At 33.7% G+C, this 20,488-nt stretch overlaps 1 protein-coding gene across 1 annotated transcript; it reads right to left on the bottom strand.

The window, feature by feature from the left end:
• Positions 1-122: 122 nt before the first annotated feature.
• LOC132717005 (uncharacterized) lies at positions 123-16,343 on the bottom strand. The gene is made up of 10 exons (XM_060700357.1): positions 16,314-16,343; positions 15,402-15,618; positions 14,947-15,079; positions 13,414-13,430; positions 12,710-12,795; positions 4,672-4,728; positions 3,891-4,107; positions 2,681-2,812; positions 1,562-1,685; positions 123-255 (listed from the first exon to the last, which is right to left on the bottom strand). The coding sequence occupies exons 1-10, from the start codon at positions 16,326-16,328 to the stop codon at positions 210-212; spliced, it is 1,044 nt and encodes a 347-aa protein (XP_060556340.1). The 5' UTR covers positions 16,329-16,343; the 3' UTR covers positions 123-209.
• Between the last annotated feature and the right edge of the window lie 4,145 nt (positions 16,344-20,488).

The following is a 20,488-nucleotide window of genomic DNA, read 5'->3' on the forward strand; positions in this document are numbered from 1 at the left end:
GTGTTGATAAAGTGGTTATGTGAAGTCTTTTGGAAGGAGTTGGTATGGATATATATTAGGTAATTTGCGTACAAATGGCCGTTATGCAGAGGCTGTAGTATAGATTAATGAGAAAGCACAAAAACATTTTAACAACTTTATTCATAACAAGTCAAATACAATATTCAATACACAGTAATTCTGGTGCCTCTGCCAACCAGAACCAATCCTTAGTTGCGAGAAGCTTGACACGTCATGTACTTGTAAATACGATCCCTGAGAATTGAATAGAAAGTAAATCAATTAAGAGTTCCTTAAAATAAAACCACAAATTATTTTAGGCATAAATGGTGATCTACCTTTGGAAAATTCATATTCACTTCTGAAAAAAAGAAAGATTTTTCTTCATGTCGAACTTGTATATGTAAATTGAAAAATTCAAAGGACATTATATTCAATTTAATTATGTGTTATTCTTGATCATTGATTTTTTTAAATAAACACTAAGTATATGTTAGTGTTCATCCGTGCTGTTCTACAGAAATTAGAAACTTTGACGGGAGCGATAGCGACAGGAGAATGTTTCTAATTTCTGTAGAACACCTACGGATGAATACTAACATATTTAGTGTCAAACTTTATTTGGCCTCATAATCACTCACTTTATTACGTCACTGTGCCGTTCTATGAAGTACTATTTAAAATGGAAGTCGACTATGAACGGAATTCGATTTAGTGTCCAACTTTATTCGTCATCAAATGAAAACGCTGTATTTCTTAAAAATTCTGTGCGTTAATTTTCATAGAAGTACAAAAGTCGATACTATATCGAATTCCGTTCATAGTCGACTTCTATTTTTCATAGTACTTCATAAAACCGCATAGTGACGTAATAAAGTGAATGATAATGAGGCCAAATAAAGTTTGACACTAAATATGTTAGTATTCATCCGTGCTGTTCTACAGAAATTAGAAACATTCTCCTGTCGCTATCGCTCCCGTCGAAGTTTCTAATTTCTGTAGAACAGCACGGATGAACACTAACATATACATAGTATCGACTTTTGTTCTATGAAAATTAACGCACAGAATTTTTAAGAAATACAGCGTTTTCATTGGATGACAAATAAAGTTGGACACTAACAAAACGTGATATTTGAATTTATACAAAATCATTAACCAATTGCATTCACAACCAGTAATGTTCATAAATCCAGGATAACCGTTCGATGCATTATACAAAATATGGCATAGTTTATTGTCACAAAGTTACAGATTAATGTACTTCAAAGTACTTCTACTTATTTACGAAATCAGAAAATGAAGTATATTTTGACAAATTATAGCGAGTGTGGTTTCTTTATAGTGTGTTCTTTAGCGCAAGTGTATAATTATTTTTTCTTTATATATTTGATATTTGATCAGTACATGTATAATCAAGGCATACTTCACTTGTTGACAAAATGTGTAGGCTTGGTGAAATAAACTAAATTTTACACATCACAGACATTAATAACGAACATTTAAAAGTTGTCATGAAAGCCCAAGTTCGGCGTGCTGCTTTCAAATAGATTATACTTACTCGCGACGGTTGCTATGAATCGAGACCAAGCCTTTCGTAACTCGGCTAGTTCCGGCATTGAAGTATTGTTGACCATCGTAGTTATTGGTCCATGAAGTATAATGACAATTAGACAGCTGAACACCTGAGAGAAAATAAATAACAGAAGATAAAACTTATGTTGTTTACAAGACATAAAAAGGTATTACTTGGACACATATTTAATTTTGTTTACAGAGATCTAACATTTAGTCCCATTTCTCCTTGTGTTAAGTATAAACTGCACTGGTGTCATGAGCAAATGTGATCTTGAGGCGAGTATGGCTAAAGTTTTTTGATTTAAAGGCAATGATGACCTTTATCATCAGGCCATCTACATATTAAAAATGTAAATTATGATACGTCGGCATAATTTGATATCACTTGTAGCCAAGAAGTTTGCCCTTGGCTTCATACTGTTAGATAGTTAATTGAAATAGGTAGTTACAGATGTATTGAAAGTTTCAAATTTTAAATTGGACTGTTTCAAATTTAAATATGGTTTGTTTGTTTGTTTGAATGTGTTTTACGTCACATCGACACAGTATAGGTCATATTGCGACGTTCCAGCTTTACTGGTGGAGGAAGACCTCAGGTGCCCTTCCGTGCATTATTTCAGGCACGAAAGGGCACCCGAGTAGAACCACCGACGTTCCATAAGCTAGCTGGATAGCTTCCTCACATTAAAGAATCCAAAGTCCCAGTCAGGTTTCGAACCCTCAGCGGCGAGGGGCAAGTGGTTTGAAGTCAACGACCTTAACCACTCGGCCACGGACGCCCCATTTCAAATATGGGAAAATCCATTACATACAAGAGCATCGCATGTGGTGTTAATGCTCGTCTAAAAAATTGTGCAAGTTAAAAAAAATGCCATTACTCCAAAAATGAAATTAAGAATGATGTCATTTGTCAGAATATACACTTGCCCGTCTTGATAAGTATTCCAAGTTTTATATCACACTTATTATCAGTATCTTTATAAACTTGTTGAGTAATAAACAAATGTGTTTGCATGACGACATCAAAGTGATCATAATAGCTCCACTTTCATGGAAATAGACCAGCTAAAAGTTAAAGAGATAAAAACGTAACAAAACTTACCAGGCATGCCACAACATTTCACTTTCCACCTCCTGTCTTCTTGGCGATTGCTGTGGTAACTTTGAAAACCACCGATGTACCTATTGCCAGAGCATTGATATACAATGGGTTCGTCCCAGTCGTTAATATACTCTGAAATCACAGAATATTCAGTTTACAACTTGTCAAGCAAATCCATCCACTCCCATTTTTCAGTGTATGGTTGGGATTTAAAACAGACATGAAAAAGGACTTTAATCAATTCGAACAAATAAGTTTGTGGTTCCGTATTATCTACGGTGTCCCCTAAGGGTCATGTAAACACAACAGCTTTTTTGAGTTATTTGGAGGAATTTAAGGCTCAATGGTCATATGATCAACTATAATACAAGCGAGAAATAAACTGTTCCCTAGTGTGTCAGTTATAAACTTTACTAATGAAGGTATACCGTTTTCAGGCCAAAGCAAAGTTTTTCCAGGATATTTTATGTAATGAACCACATGATCACCTGTATTACAAAACTATGTTCTCTGAAGGCAATCTTAACGAAGCTGATAAAGTGGCTCACAAAGAACACCGTAGTAATTCTGAATAATGATTGTTTGTCACAGTATTGATCATAGGGTGACGTTCCAGGTTTATTTTACTACTGGAGGAAGACCTCGGGTGTACTTGCATTATTTCAGGCACGAACGGACGCTTTAGTAGAACCACAACGTTTCGTAAACTAGCTAGATAGCTTCCTCACATAAAAAAAATCCAAAGTTTCTGTCGCGATTCGAACCCACAGCGTTGAGGGGCATGTGGTTTAAATTGAACGACTAACCACACGGCCACAAATGCTTCAAAATGTTTGATATACTGTGTATAGGAATAAGGTATATTGCAACTGTTGAGCAAATGATAACATAATACACGACACGTTACTTAACATATACCATGTCATAAAGACCATGCCCTAAACCTTTTTTTTTAAAGAATTTGCACCCGTTATAAATAAAATGCAATGTAGTTCACGTGTGGCACTTTGATCTTCTCGTCAACATTTTCTTGTGAAAGGTCAGGTAAGGATCTTCTGAATAAAGGTTTGTTAAAATCTACTCAAGATGGGGATAATGGGCGGAGGAGGACGCATATGCTATTACAAAAACCTTACATTCCGAACACTGCTCTGGTTGGCTTGACGTGAGCACACATAAAACAATGTATACAAGTTTTATTAAATAATACCTGTCCAAGTACAAGTGGGTGTTAAGTCAGAAACATCACATGGAAAATCTCGGCAACTCATGTCGAAGACACGATCTTCTTGGCGATTGTGGTGTACACTGGTTATCTGGGCGATGAACTGGTTCTCATAACGACATTCATATTGTAACGGCCGGTCTAAACTGTTGACAATAGTGCAGCTCCCAGTGTGTATGATACTGGCCACAATTACAAGTTCCTAAATTAAATTAAAATCAGCACATTATAACATTATAAAGGTCCTGTATCTTTCACCTTCTTTATTGGTTTTTATACCATTAATGTGATGCTTAAGATTTACCAATAGCGCAAGTTCCAAAAAGAATTATTTGTTAATATATTTCTAAATTTACATTTCATGTAAGTAAAGGTAGGTAATTTGAAATTTTCGATAAAGTCCAAGCCAAATTTTTTTAAACCAGAAATGAATGCAATTATTACTTATAAACTTATAATGCGCATAAACATTTAAGGGAGACGTCGAGAAGGTTTTATATTTTATATTTACTACCAAAAAAGCAATAATAAGGCAAGATGTACGGCATATTAATACGTGTTTGACAAAATGCTTCAAATGACATTTTGAAAGCTTGATTTCTCTGGGTTTTTTAAGGGGGGGGGGGTAGATTTGTCCATTTTGAATCAAGACAGGAATTCTGCATCAGCGGTGAAAATAAATCCCCTATCAGAATATATCTGAGATCAATTAAAACAATTGAAGGCATACAAAAATGTATATAAAATTTAATTCAATAATTCTTACCCAAATAAGATGCATTTCAGATGAATTATTCTGCTCGACGTGAAGACGATCCTTGATCTGAAAATTAAAAATATAAAAAGTGTAAAGTATAAATGTTGGTTCGAAATATTTCAGGAACGAGGTAAAATTTTAAAGATTTTCATAAGCGCCCGACTAAATATTAATACTAGAACCGTTTAATATGTACAAATATATATATATATACTTAACAAAACTTATAACTGCAGTTTTTAAATGTGAATAACTTTTTTATTACTTGACATTTTTTACCCAAATTTTGGAATTCATCGTTTGAATGGTTTATTTTTAAAATGCTATATTCAGAAATAACGGTTATTTTTGTTGTGTGCGTTCATCCGTGACATGTACATTAACAACAAAGTGCACGTGAGGACGACAGGTTGGCGCTAAATGAAGTTATTATTGACCATCAAGGATTCTATTAAAATAAAGATATCCAAAAAACACACATTTATTGCATAATTTTTGCAATTGAAAGAAAAATGGCCGTCTACAAGTTTTTCGCAAGGGAATTTGCATTTCGGGCGCCCATTTTGAAAATAAATTTGCATAATATTTTCTCAAATAAACATATTGACTAACATTTTACTTTAAAACTAAAAACAAACTTTCTTGGTATTTTCATATTAATGAAAATATCGTGTTTGCATTGCTTTTAGTAACTGGGTACAACGCGTTACGGAGGTCGACATAAACCAGTCTTAACTTAAATTCAATAAAGCAAATATTAAAATCACAGCGACATAATGCCCTGGAATTTATTGTAGTATTATACCCTATCGATGATCCTATGTTTTATGTTTGTATTTTAGTGAAATCAAGAGATTTAGACCTTTTTGCACCCATTATAAACACGCATTTTACAGAAATGTGAAATTCGGTTTTCGCGCAATCTTGCACACTTCGCTATTTCTCAGTAAATACGAATCGCCCTGACATAAAAATCGATACCCAACATTGCACATATGTATACTTTATTTGGTTAAAATTTCAGAGACCTATCTTAAAAATTTGAATTTTATACGTGCACAGTTATAAGATTTGTTAAGTGTATATACCTGTATATCATAAAAATGTACGATTACTTTAACATTTTAATGAAGTTCGACTTGAAAACACGGTGTGCATTCTACGACACTAAAGTACACAATGCTCAATGTTGATCTCTTCATAGGTTGAAATGAAGGGACATCATTCTGAAATTGGCATTTGCTTGAGTATCTTTTATAACTATATAATAAAAGATATCACAGGAAATTGACATTCTATAGGCAAATAATTAAAAAATAACGGCAAAATTTGTTGTTGACATTTGAGTGAATATTGCCAATTTATTATTATACAATGCTTCGATTTAAAATATCAGCGGTTGTAAAAGGACTAATTTTGTATTGTGTATCGAAATTGCTAAACTAATTTGTTTACATTGATTTTCCACGTGTGTAATTAGATAAAATGTGTATCGAGTGTGCAAAAGGCGTTGCATTCATAGTATAGAGGGATATATTTGCCGTTATTTTTTAATTATTTGCCTATAGAATGTCAATTTCCTGTGATCTCTTTTATTATATAGTTATGAAAAGATACTCAAGCAAATGCCAATTTCAGAATGATGTCCCTTCATTTCAAAACCAAACTACATGGTTAATAAGCTAAATCAAAATGGTGTATAGCGTCATAATTTTTATGAAAAAGTGTTGAAACCCGTCATAGAAATCATTCTACTTTATATGTAATTGACAAATTTAGTTAAAAGGCTACTTTAAAGTTTTCGCATTACAATAACGACGCACTAGCGATAATTAAAACTATGGATGCACGATCAGAATTAATAGTTGTAAAATAAGTAAACAAATTAGTGACCAAAAATTGAAAATATCTTCAGTGCAATAATCAGATAATGTGTAGACGTGTTTAGTCTTTAACAGACCCATTATTAACCAATGCTATGTGCAGTGCAGATAGTTCGGTCAAACGTGCTATGTGCAGTGCAGATACGACCATTAATAGAGATTCAGCTTAATATTGCAACAAGATATGCCACGTGTTCGGTCAAACGTAGATATACGTAATTTACAATAATATATACGTAATTTACAATAATATATAAGCATGTAAACATTAAAAAATTTACGGTATCATTTGATGCTATATAAGTTGTCAAATATTAACAAAACTAAATAATGTCCGAGTCTTGCTCTGCAGTATCAGAAGCAAACTCATTTGTATCCCAGTCTATGCACGATTCCATTTCCGGTAAAATGGCATTGAACGGGTCGATAAGCACAATTGAAACACAACACATTCAGGACATTTTAAGTATAGTTTGATTTTATTGACCTGTCAATTATGAATACATTATAGCACTCATTTAAATATTCGATCCCACTTCGGTTGTGTCCGTTTATTTTACGAGAATTAATATGGAGCAAATAAATAATGTTTGGATAACTCCCACTAGCTTAATAAAGGTTCTGGGAACATCCGCAATAGCGCAGTCGGTTAAGTGATTACCTAATGCATGAGAGGTCCGAGGTTCGATCCCTTCTTTCGACATTCTTTTTAGACTTATTCTTTCTTTATTTTTAAGAATTTTTTTATTAAATGGTCAAGCGCCTGCAAAATTGTCTACACGGATATGAAACACCTAAGAAACACTGAATTGTCACATTTTGTATTGTATTTTACGGTACTCAAATTACATTAATTGATTTTAATCCTAATGAATTTTCAGAAATTAATTCTATTATAACAAACAGTTATTATATAACAATGTTATATACAAAAGTATAGTATTTACAAAAAAGTGCAAAACATATTAAAAACGGAACAACCATAACTTCAAAAATGTTGAAAATAGTTATGAATAAGAAAAAAACCTGGACATACTCTGTCTCGATCTTACAACACGTTGGACATTCAGATAAAATATACCCGTACCCTATTGCGCTATAACGGTCAGTGTAACTTATTCATCGAAACTAGATAAGTTTAATCACGGAATTTGCCGAACATTTATCGAATATTAATATATTCTGTGCATTGACCGTATAATCAGTATGGAATTGACAGGTTAATAAAATCAAACAATAAACTGTAAGTAAAGAAGAACAAATATTTTTACCTGAAGATATGAAGTTCAATTCAAATGTCTCAAATTATCTAATGGTACAATCTCCGAACGCAGCACTCGAGGAACACCCGACTTGCCTTGTCGCTTGGTGAAGGTGGAATGACAAAAACGGTTGACATTGAGCGTTTATATGCGAATTTTGTAATGCAAAATGCACGAGGAAAACATGTTTTTCTATATTTTCATGGATGGCGCATTCTATTAATCCATAATGTAATTTATATAGTGTGTAAACAAATGAGGCGCGGATCGCCGAAAGGAAACCAATAAATTCATATTTTTGACTGTTGAGGCTTAGAACTAAATATATGTTTAATTTAATAACCACTTTAAGTACCAAAAATAATGCCATTTACAAAAATATGTGAAGAAATAATACTGGTAATAGAAAAATTAATTATATAATTTAATGGCCTCCCCTACTTTCCCCTTCACACACAAATACCCCATTGGTAGCCTCTTAAGTAATGATATGTCCAGAGCACGAATAATCCGTGTTTTGAAAAAAAATCCTCATAACATGTGATATTTAGTCATTTTAAGGTATCACATGCAGTTATTGTGGAGCAAACTTCAATAAAAAATTTCATTACTTCGTCAATTCTAATTAAACTTTGTGCATACTAATAATGTCCTTATGCTTCAATATAATTATCAATCTAGTCAAAATGTGTGCTTTTCGCAACAAGAAACACACTTTTACAGTTTTCCCGAATGCTTCTCTGACAAAAGAATCATTGAGATCAATTGGTAGGAAAAATGTCCCCTTTAACACTCACTATAAAATGTACATGTATTTCATCCTTTTTTTACAGGGTAGGTTAGCAAGTGACATTTGTTTACGGTAACATTGGGTCACAACTCATGGTATTTGCTGTTGTTTTGTTTGTTTGTTTTTGTTGTTGTTTTTTTGTGTTTTTCTTTGCTTTACCTTTATTTGACTATTTAACAACATATAGCATGTTCCAGGTAAATATTTGCCAGTTCCAGTGGTATATAACTTCCCATTGTAGCTTTTTTTACTTGCAGAACTTTCATATGTAGCAATATTTTGATGAAAATATGTGCCACTCTTTCGGGAGACGTTCAATGGCTACATAGGAAAAATTAGATTCGGAAAATATTTGCCCTGAATATGGGGTATGTATATTATTACTCAAATATATAAATGAAAAACGAAGTAGAACTCCGCGAGTCGGATGTGCCGCTTTGTCAACATTATAGAGCTGTCATGCATTTTCTTCTTATCTTTCGTAAATATAGCTTATTTATAAACACCACTCTTGCAATGTACATGTACCTTTAACTTTAGTGGCATTTTAACTGATTGCAACAATGTTACGTCAGTTTAATAAAACTGTTAAGTTATCAAAACTAAAAATATCATGGAAAAGTTTTACACTGACAGATCAAACGGAGGACTATGTGATGGATTATTGTGCACTGCACTTCAGGTCAATGAAAAAAAGCTTGCATTCAACCAAACTCAAAGTGACCAAATTATGCTCTAGACAGGTCTGTTAAGTAAGAACAATATCTAAAAAAGCAGTAAGTACAGAGTACAAGTTCTTGTGCACTGCACTTTCTCTATCCTATAGAGTTTCAAGTCCATAGCTTTTATAGTTTAGAAAAATGGCCAGTACAAAAATAAAGATTAAAAATTAACAAAGGGCAATAACTCACTTGACAAGCCTATTAGGTAAGAATATTAATAAAGGGCAATAACTCAAATATCATGCACTTCTTCGCAATGAGATATTTCATCCTATGAAATTTCAAATCTATAGCTTTTAATGTTTAGTAGACTTTGCTCGGACAAAAAAGTATGAAAATTATCAAAGGGCAATAACTAAAAAATCATGAGGTACTGAGTACCGATTTTGTGCACTGCACGGCACTTCTTCTCAATGAGATCCATCATCCTATGAAGTTTCAAGTCCATAGATTTTATAGTTTAGGATTTTAACATTAACCAAGGGCAATAACTAAAAAAAGTAAGAAATGCAGAGTAACGATTCTAGTGCACTGCATTTCGGGTCTTTAAAAGAAGCATGAATACCAAGTGTGGAGTCAATCCGACTTATAGTGGACAAGCCTAAGGGGACACCGCCGTCACCGCCGACAAAAGTAACCCATATTTGTCGCCTTTTCAAGGCGACATAAAAATTAGCAAATACTAATATTATATTATTATTATATTTTAAAGTAAACAGTTGCCACGTGATCCTCCATCCTATAAAATAAATTTATCTGTTTTCTCCAATAAATGTTGGCAAAATGCTAGATGTGATACCTTAAACCACCCTGTGTTTAGTTAGATACACAGTAATATACATTATTAAGTACATGTATAATGAGACCATGCAACTTGTAAAGAGGTGCTGCCATTACCTTTGACGGTTGAACATGATTTGCTGTTTCCCCGCCGAAAAAAAATCGAAAAGATTGAAATGACAGTAACCATCCGTACGCCCGTCAGTACGAGAGAACGTGAGGACATTTGTTATATAAAGGAAACAAAGAGAAATGACAATTCAATAAGAGGAAGACGCTATTAAACTGACATAAACATTCGATTTTACTTATCTAACAACATAGAACATGATGGGCATCAAGTGGTCAATCACATACGATCAATTAGCTGTGAAAGAAAAGACCAAGTGTGTCGATATATATAGTAATTAGAGAGACGTGGTATCTTAATAAATTCATTACAAAGTATATGTACTGCAAATACACGAAAAAATGAAAATTATTTTCGTTTGTTTGCACCTGGCATTGTGAGTAAATGTGTTGCATTGTACATAATGATTATAAGATGCTAATTAATCAAAAACTTATATAAAAAAGCTAGTATATAATTATACACTAGTCAGGGCTGGCTAGCATCAAAGTGACTGGTCAGTCAGCCCGAACCGAAGACGGAGGCCATTTAATGTTTGTTGCTGATAAGGTTAGGTCAGTCAGTACTACGAGTATTTCTTATATTTTATCGCATTTTATTGGAATAAAAGTATCACTTCAACAAGTAAAGAAGTCATATTTATCACATACCCGTGCCGCTTTGCGACTCCGTAAAAAAGGTTATGCACGGTCGAGCATATATTTTGACGTGACGTCATTTACGTTCTGTAATAGAAAGAGCATCGAAACACGAGGTTATCTGATTTGTACGAGGGTGCGTACACCCCCCCCCCCCGAGTATTAATCAGATTGCCGAGTGTGTTGATGTTCTTTCTCTTTTGTATCATAGTCAAACATCAAAACACGCACTGTGCATGTATATGTATACGATTTAACTCCGACACATTTCCTCAAACTATGATACAATCTCTTTTGTATCATAGTCAAACATAAAGACACGGTCCCTATTGTCACAATATGAAACCGCACGAAAAAGTCATCAATGAACGAGCATCTGAATATGAAATTGCTATCGCTTTCCCGTTCTCTACCGTCACAATAAGTAAACCCTAGCAAAAATGAGCCAATCAATTGGCCTGCTCTGCAGTGCGGGTAACTAATACCTGCACTCCAGTTAACGCACTGTGCATGCATGTATATATATACGATTTAACTCTGACACATTTTCAACAGAAAGGTCCCAAAACTATGATAGAAATCTTAAATACCGCAATGTAAGACCAATATTCAGTGCTTCAAATTCCGGGGATGATATAGAAGGCCTATATGTAGAGGTATGTGGCTACATGTATTTAATCAAGCTGCGTACATATTTTTCGGCAATCAAACTCTTCTACTTGCGTACGTGCATACCGTTACTGTAGTATTTTGACGAAGCCTGCGCCACATACCATAAATTGGAGGCCCTTGCTGCCCTAAAGGAACGAGCAAAACACTTTCTTGAGAGGAAATAAAATGTCCAGAAAGTCTACTGCACCCGGTATTTCCAAGCCGTCAACCATCCAGATACTGAACGGGCTCGACGTTGTTTAAGGTATTAGGACCCTAATGGGCACTATCAGGAACTAAAGAATTTACATCATAGGTCAGATGTATACCTTAAAGTACACCTGTATGCAAAATTTAAACAAAGTTTACCGTACGGAAATCAAGTTATGGCCACTTTTCTGAATTCAAGCTAGGATGTTATGAGGGCCCTTTTTTAGAAATGAGGAACCTTTAAATAATCTGCAATAACATTCTAATGAAAAATGTTTTCCCATGAATTTTTGGTAAGAAACAAATAGTACCATTCAGCTAACAATCCACATAAGCAAAATTATGGTTTCTACTTAAAATTTATGAAATCTGTATAAAAATGTTACCCTACCCCACCTATTTTTACCACATGTCTGACCATTTTTCTACTTAGGGAGGCTAATTCAAAAAATTCTTAAAATTTACCCAAATGAGTGCCTGTTTTAAAAGTTTCCCTAAATTTTTAAAAAAGTATATTGGTTGATCTTGTAAAATATGAAATACTTTTACCGTCTAGTTTTGATTATATTACACATTGAAAATATCAGGTACCATATTTATTACTAGATTTAGCATAATTTAGCCAATAAATACCTATATAAATTAAAAATTCAAAATTAAACACTTTTTTCTTTCCATATGGGACATGAGAGATACATAAATAATGTTAAAAGAAAAAAAGAAAGGAAAAAAAAGTTGACCTTTCTGGGGATTGAACCCATGGCCCTCATTTTCAATGTAGTTAACAGTAATTCTAGCCTATTAGAATACTCTTCAAAGCGGAGGTAATGCATTAGGGTGCTAATACCTTAACTTCGGTGATCTGACGAGAACTGGTGTTTTCAACGTAATATGGCCGTAAATATCAGTGAAATTCGACTTTGTATATTTAAAAAAAGTAAACGAATTTGAAGTTTAGTTTATTCATATCATTTCAAATACATTTTTCTCTGTTTCCTTCTCAGCCGATAAGAGCGGTTCCCTCGTTGCGATAGACTTTACATGTCTCAAACTTGTAAATGCGGTCCCTGGCAAAAATAGCAACAAAATGTATTATATTATGTAAAAACACTTATATCTATGAACCCTCAGATCTAATCATCAAGCTAAATATTCAATTCTGATAAACAATGATGATAATTGTAAATGCTTTCCCTTACAACAGTTTGACAGAACATTTAACATTGAAAAAAACGGTAATTATTAATCAGAGACTTCGGTCCAGGAAAATAAGGACAAAGCACCACTGACTGATATTTAACGCTCACACAGCTGAAATACTATTCAATGCTAAAAAGACTGCATTGCCCTTTGTAGGCAAAACAAAAATGTTCCTGGGGCATACTCATTGTTAAGGACAAACGATCAGTTCAAATGTACTTCAATGTACGAATTCGACAAATGTAAACGTACTTTATTCAAAGAATTCTTGTTACCCGCCAACTTCATTCATATCTCTCATTCAATTTTAATATTTCTTAATTTTCCATTAATATTAAATTATATTCATAAATATTCATGAAAAATGATTTGAACTTACTCTCGGTGATTATCATGAATCGAAATTATGCCTTTCATAACGTGACTACTTCCGGTATCAAGATACTGCCTGTCATCATAGACATTAGTTCACGCAGTAAAGTGACAATCAGCTAGATGTATTGTAAGGATCTGACATTCTAGCATAATTCTGAAATGTACTTACAACAGAACTTATAATGAAATCAAAGTGACATTGTGAAATCCTATAGCTTCATAATTTGTTGACTTCTACAAGAACAAGATTCACTTACCTGATTAATCTGAAGGAACACTGTATTGACACTTATTGACTTTGCAATTAAGTTGATAGAAATGTTAAACTTACCTTATTGCATAGCAGAAAACTGATTTTCTCTTTACATTTTCTGTGTAGCAGACGTCCAATGACAGACATCTTTGAAATATGTCACTTGATATTTTATATTGAAGATTTCTTATTGTTAATATCAATTTCAGTCAAATTCAATTCAAGAACGTAATTTATGTAAAATTTATGATTGATTAAGGTCAGAAATCCTTAAGTATTCACTACATGTTTTTGTATATTAACGATTTTCGTATGTAGATTTTATATGAGATTTCAATATGGCCGCCATTGAGATCCATGATTTCAGATTCAGAAATCCGGCCGTCTGTCCATTGGAGGATTTCCGGATTTCTGTTGTTTCATTGGTGGATTTCAAACATCGAACCTTATAAAAGTCGGAATCCAACCAATGTTGTCACTTTGGTCTTGACCTCCAAGTAACGTAAATAAAGTATTAAAACCGCCAAAGTTCAAATACAGTAAACATTCTTACAAACGTCATTGTTAATCAAACTTGTAAGTTGGTATGTATTTATATCCAGTATAATTAACTCACTAGACACTGTTGTTGCCGAAATACGTGTTATAAACTTAGAAAACTGTATAAGAATTGTATTTATTTTCCCCATCCTGACATACGTTTACAGTATTTCTGCATTAAAGAATTCATGAATTCATAACCAACACACTTTTGAGATGGTACAGTAAGACATAAATTATGTTTACCTTTATCATTTTTTGAAGAAAGCTTAAAGCTAATGTCAGCCACTCTAAAGTCAGATGTTGGTGCTCGGTGTCATATTAGGAAAACAGGTTGTGATCGCAGTAAGAATCGCACCAACGATTCGAGAATTGAGAGATACATACATTGACCACTAGGGATTACACAGCCGTTATTCTTGCATTTAAACAGCACCCACAGGTGTATTTTTACTGAGAAGAAAACATGCACCTTTTTTATGCTCGAAAAAAGTTTCATGAACCTTGTTTTAATGCTTCAATATTCTAAATACGAGTGTATAAATAAAGGCCAAGTTAAATCAAGCTTTGATAAAATAACTTAGTCACCCTAATGAACTGAGATAATTCAAATAAACGATTGATTTCTGTTTTAAAACATGGAACTTTATAATTTCCGAGGTTAAGTAGCTCTTTTCTTTAAATAGCCCTAAACTACATTATTCTCACTCTTTATGCACTATTAGTGTTACTATTTGAAAGTTGTCAAAGTCAGTCAGTCAGTCAATCAATCAATGAATGAATGAATGAATCAATCAATCAATCAATCAATCAGCCATATTAAACAAAATGTTTTATATTTTGTAACATATCGTGCATTTCACAACATTTTACTTTCCATCTTCTGTCTTCACTGTGATTGTCGTGATCACTTTGCAAACCATTTATGTACATGTTGTCATTACATTCAAAAGCTAAAAGCCCGTCCCAGTCGTTAACATACTCTGAAATACACACTTGCCTTTATATAAAGCATTAGTCCAAACAATGCTTAATCAAAAGAATGCAAGATGGTGAGCTTAAAACCAACGACATGTGTTCCCAAAAGAAACCTTGAGATAATAATCAAACCAAATTTGGAACTAGGGTCAAACCAGCCTTTGATTTCCATGACTATATGAAGTATATTAGGTTAATTAATTTCGGTACAAATTCAAAATGTTAAAACCTTCCAAATTGCAACTAAAACTGAAAACGAAAACTACAAAGATTTCCAATTTGTGAAACACATATACAAATATAACAATACATAAGTTTCTGTAGTACCTGTCCAAGTACAAGACGTCAATAGACCATCAACGTCAATTGGAAAATCTGCACAACTCATGTCGAAGACTCGATCTTCCCTATGATTGTCGTGCACGCTCGTGATATGGGAGATAAACTGGTTCTCGTGTGGACACTCGAATTGCAAATGACCGTCGAAATTATTCACAACAGTACATCTGCCAGCTTGAAATATACTGGCCACAACCAGGAGTTCCTGTCACCATGAAACAAAGAACATGCCGTGACAGCAATCGGAAAAGCAATCGGCCAATTCCGTCAAAATTCGGATAAGGACTAAATCACTGTTGTACATCGTTCACCGGAAATAATGATATCACTAAAATACAAGTAGAGCGAAGTCTATACATGTATTTTGAATTAAAGGCAGATTTTGGTACAGAAAATGCGTTTTGGGCTCGATTTCGTAGTTAATATCAACATCGCTCGCAAATGTCATCAAATACACTACAATTTATCGCCAATTTAACAAAAAGAATTCAATTTGCAGAAAAAAGCAAATACTGTTCTAAAACCAGACGTATTCAGCTTCACAAAATTGTTTTAATTAGGAAAGATAAATTAGGTTATGATGGAGAAATAAGTTGAAATGTAGCCACGGGTGAACTCAACGTACAACTTTTTACTTTCGTTTTCGATGTTTTGAGGGACTATTTCCGATGAACGCTGTACAGCAGTGTAAATGATTATTTCATTCTGCAAAGTATTCACAAAATAGCGACTAGTTTATAAATTTGTTTTGCTCGCCCGGACCATTGAAAATTTAGTAAATATTTAGTATCAAGGCAATACAGCACTACATTCACATACTGTATAAACATTAAATATCCCAAATAAATAAACAGAAAAGCGTTAACATCCAGATGAGGTTCTATTTGAAATAATTTTTACCCAAATACGATACATTCCAGTCGTGAGAATTTGCTTGCTTGACGTGAGGATTCTTTACCTGAAAATAGTCCCAAGTTCAAATTATAAGTCAAGTTGGCAGCCAAGCTGGTTGGTGTCCTTGCGGCCTGGTGGCGTAAAAATATTGTCTAATGCCAACCTCTATCAGGACTTACCTTTGGTTAAAAATTATTCATTTCTTTTTTAATTTGGCATTAAGTCAAGACGTTCTTAATACAGGAGGCAACAACTCTGTTATGTTAGTCACTTTATTTGGCCATGCCTCCTCGTCCAACTAAAAACACGCCTGTTCTTTATACACCATCGTTTAAGATGCTTTTAACTGACATGTACGGGTTTCTGTTGAATTCGCTCTTTTTTTAAAATTATGCAAACATTATCATTTACTCTTCCTTTTTACAACAAATGGATCCAGGGTCGAGTGGTTATGGTTTTTATCTTTAAGCCATTTGCGTCTCACGACGGAATCCGATTCCGGCCAGATTTTCTGAATTTTTTCATGTGAAGAAGCTATCAAATTAGCAAACAGAGCGGAAAGTCGGCGGTTCTACTCAGGTGGTCGTGCGTGCCTGAACTAAAGCATAGAAAACCTCCTGTTTTCTTTCACAAGTAAAGCTGGAAAGTCGCCATTTGATTTTTACAATGTTTGTTACTTAAAACCGAATCAATCAATCAATCATTCAATCAACCAATTAATCAATGTCTTTAAAACATTTTGACACAGTTAAACCTAACGAATCTTTAGTTGAATAACTTATATTAAATAGAGGAATTCTTACTCACAGTTTTTCGTAGAATAACTTATCACTTTTTGGAACATTTATATATTGACAACATAAAAATTGTGGCGAGGTGCGGCGACAACTTGGAAGTTTCGCAAGTCTTTATTTTCAAAACTTAGTTGAATGTTATTGCTGTCTTTCGTAGTAAGTCGGTGTAATTGGAGATAATATTTAAATGTATAACAAGTCCATGTTAAAACGTGATGACGTCACTTGATTCCATAGTCTTACGATAACGCAGAAGCGTTCTAAAAAAAAGTCTGTGTAAACAGGTGATTCTGGAAAAATGTATTTTAAGTCAGTATGAACAGTCTATACATTCTTCTAAACAGGTGATAAAGTATTATAGTATGTCCATGTGAACAGGCATTTTTGTAGTAACGTTTTGCTCAAAGTCATTTCAAGTAGGCAATCATGTTGTAATTTATAGTAATAAGTCCATGTAAATATGTTATAATTTAGTGACGTTTTGTCATATGTCCATGCAAATAAACTTTAAAAGTCCGTGCAAATAGACTATAACGTAGTGACCGTGTGTAAATTGTCCATGTAAAAGACTTTGACGTAGATAAGTTTTGTAATAAGTCCGTGCAAATAGACTATAACGTAGTGACCGTTTGTAAATAGTCCATGTAAATAGACTATAACGTAGTGACGTTTTGTAATAAGTCCGTGCAAATAGACTATAACGTAGTGACGTTTTGTAATAAGTCCGTGCAAATAGACTATAACGTAGTGACGTTTTGTAATAAGTCCGTGCAAATAGACTATAACGTAGGGACGTTTTGTAATAAGTCCGTGCAAATAGACTATAACGTAGGGACGTTTTGTTATAATCCGTGCAAATAGACTATAGCGTAGTGACGTTTTGTTATAATCCGTGCAAATAGACTATAGCGTAGGGACGTTTTGTTATAATCCGTGCAAATAGACTATAGCGTAGGGACGTTTTGTTATAATCCGTGCAAATAGACTATAGCGTAGGGACGTTTTGTTATAATCCGTGCAAATAGACTATAGCGTAGTGACGTTTTGTTATAATCCGTGCAAATAGACTATAGCGTAGGGACGTTTTGTTATAATCCGTGCAAATAGACTATAGCGTAGGGACGTTTTGTTATAATCCGTGCAAATAGACTATATAACGTTTTGTTATAAGTCCGTACAAATAGACTTTAAGGTAGAGACGTTTTGTTGTAAGTCCGTGCAAATAGCGTTTTGTAATAAGTTTATGTACATAGACTATAACGTTGTGACGTATTAATTTCTGTCCAGAAAATAAATAAAATAGTTTTATTTGATACTGCGCAGGTCAATGAATAGTAATTCAAAATATATGTGTTTCAACGTGTTGAGTCCAAACTCCTAAAAGTGATCTAGGTATTCAGTACTAATGAATGATCATAATTCAGATGAGATGGTATAATTTAAACTTGCAACCACTGATTACGCAGCAGTGAGACGTCACGCAGTTTGATGACGCCATTTTAAAGTCACCGTCACACGTCGACATTTAGAGGATAAAACTTTTTCAGTCGTAGCGGATATAATTGAGCCGCGTCACGACAACATAATGGGTTTGCGACCAGCATGGATCCAGACCAGCCTGCGCATCCGCGTAGTCTGATCAAGATCCATGCTGTTCGCTTACAAACTCTATAACAAGTAGAGAAACTGATAGCGAACATCATGGATTCTGATTAGACTGCGCGGATGCGCAGGCTGGTCTGGATCCATGCTGGTCGCAAACCCATTGTGTTGGTTTTGTTATGACGCGACTCAATTTATCGTTATAAAGTCCGTTATGTTTTTTTTCAGTAATCAGTAGATAAAGCACTCTTGATGCGCCTCCATTCAACATATACATGTATATCTGATAATAAAGTTCATACTCCCGGATTTAAGTTGCGACCAAATTTAGATATTAAAACTTTGGTTTTAACTCTAATCGTGAAATGTGTAATGTGGCCAAGTGCAAACTTGTATTGGTAAGTTTTTGTTGCCTGTGTTATGTAGGTCTACATTTTACTTTCACTTCTTCCACTCTAGGAAGTATGCCGTTACAGTTCGCAATAAAATCAAAATTGTTCATCTAAATTGAATTTGAAGAACTATTTAAACGTTTTCTGCACTATATAAATACAATTTGTATTAAACTCAGATTGCCTAAATTTGTACAGATAGGACTCTCGCCTTGTATGCATGCGGTTGTGGGTCCGAGACTCGAGGTGGAGCTCGAGGAATTTAGCAAGGCTATTGATTCTCGATTCTGTAACAGTAACAGTATAAACTGATCTCCACAAATAACTGACAACTTTTCCATTTGAATCTTGAATCTTAGGTGGTTTCTTGCGTCATACAATTAATTATTTAAAATCGCTTCAAAGAACGTGTATATATATATACATTTTAAAGTGAATAAAATGCCATCAAAGTACAGTATATAAAAATAATTGATGGATAAAAATATAAATTCAACCAAACCATCGAAAAACGAGGAGGAATAATATAAGAGTAAAGAATTCTCCAAGAAAACTACATTTTCTTGTGCAAAAAAAAATGCAATTACATATTTGACCTTGACACCAGTCACATACTCAACATCTTGGTGTAATCATAAGTATCGTTTTGTCACAGTATGAACTAAACCAGTCAAACATTTATAATTTATAACAATTGTGGTTATTAAAGCGAAATATAAAACAAGAAACATGACCATGCCATTAAAACATGTTTCAGCATGAGCTGTCGCTTGTAGGACCGCCAGACTTTCAGTCTTTTATGCTTTATAGGTGGAAAAGCATTTAAAATCAAGGTTATTTTTTTTTAAATATGACGGTTTAGCCACAATTGTTGTTCTGTCCAAGTACAAAGCAAATTCATCAATAAAAGACATTGTTTTTCAAATTTAATTAATTTAATTATGTTTTGTTATATTAAGGATTCATGATCATACGTTAGTTGCTTCATTTTGTATGATGATCTTGTTCTAAATGTGTCCGAATATTATTATATTAATCATAGGTTAAAGTGCGCGTGTATTAAACTGTGTGTATTCAGTTTTTGCAAGGAATTTACGTGCGTGTAAAGTATTGATAATCGTCATTAAGATTTTTTCTTCATTCGAAGTCTTTGCATAATGCAGAAAAGATATATATAATGTTCTCCAGCCCATCTATCCGTCCGTTTTGTTTTGCATAAGAAGATTTTTTAATGACTTTTACAGGCTTTTTTTCATAAGTATGCTGTAGACTTTATGATGTCTATTTTATTTTGTTTCCATGTTTTTCTCTGCAGCAAGCTCGATTATTATTATATAGCCTTTAAGTGATAGTCATTCTTAAGGACTTAACTCATCAAAAACATGAGAATTTT

Source organism: Ruditapes philippinarum, unplaced genomic scaffold (genome assembly GCF_026571515.1).
Source record: "Ruditapes philippinarum isolate M1 unplaced genomic scaffold, ASM2657151v2 ctg121_1_1_1_1, whole genome shotgun sequence".
NCBI classification, from domain to species: Eukaryota; Metazoa; Mollusca; class Bivalvia; order Venerida; family Veneridae; genus Ruditapes; species Ruditapes philippinarum.

Bases quoted from the DNA above. Each gene is read 5' to 3' on its own strand.
- LOC132717005 (XM_060700357.1), bottom strand. The intron at 15,080-15,401 runs GTACTACAGAAA...TGTGTATTTCAG, and splicing joins GACGTCTTGTACTTGGACAG to AGTATGTTAACGACTGGGAC. The intron at 4,729-12,709 runs GTATTTGAAATG...TTTAATTTTCAG, and splicing joins AGAAGGAAACAGAGAAAAAT to ATCAAGGATCGTCTTCACGT.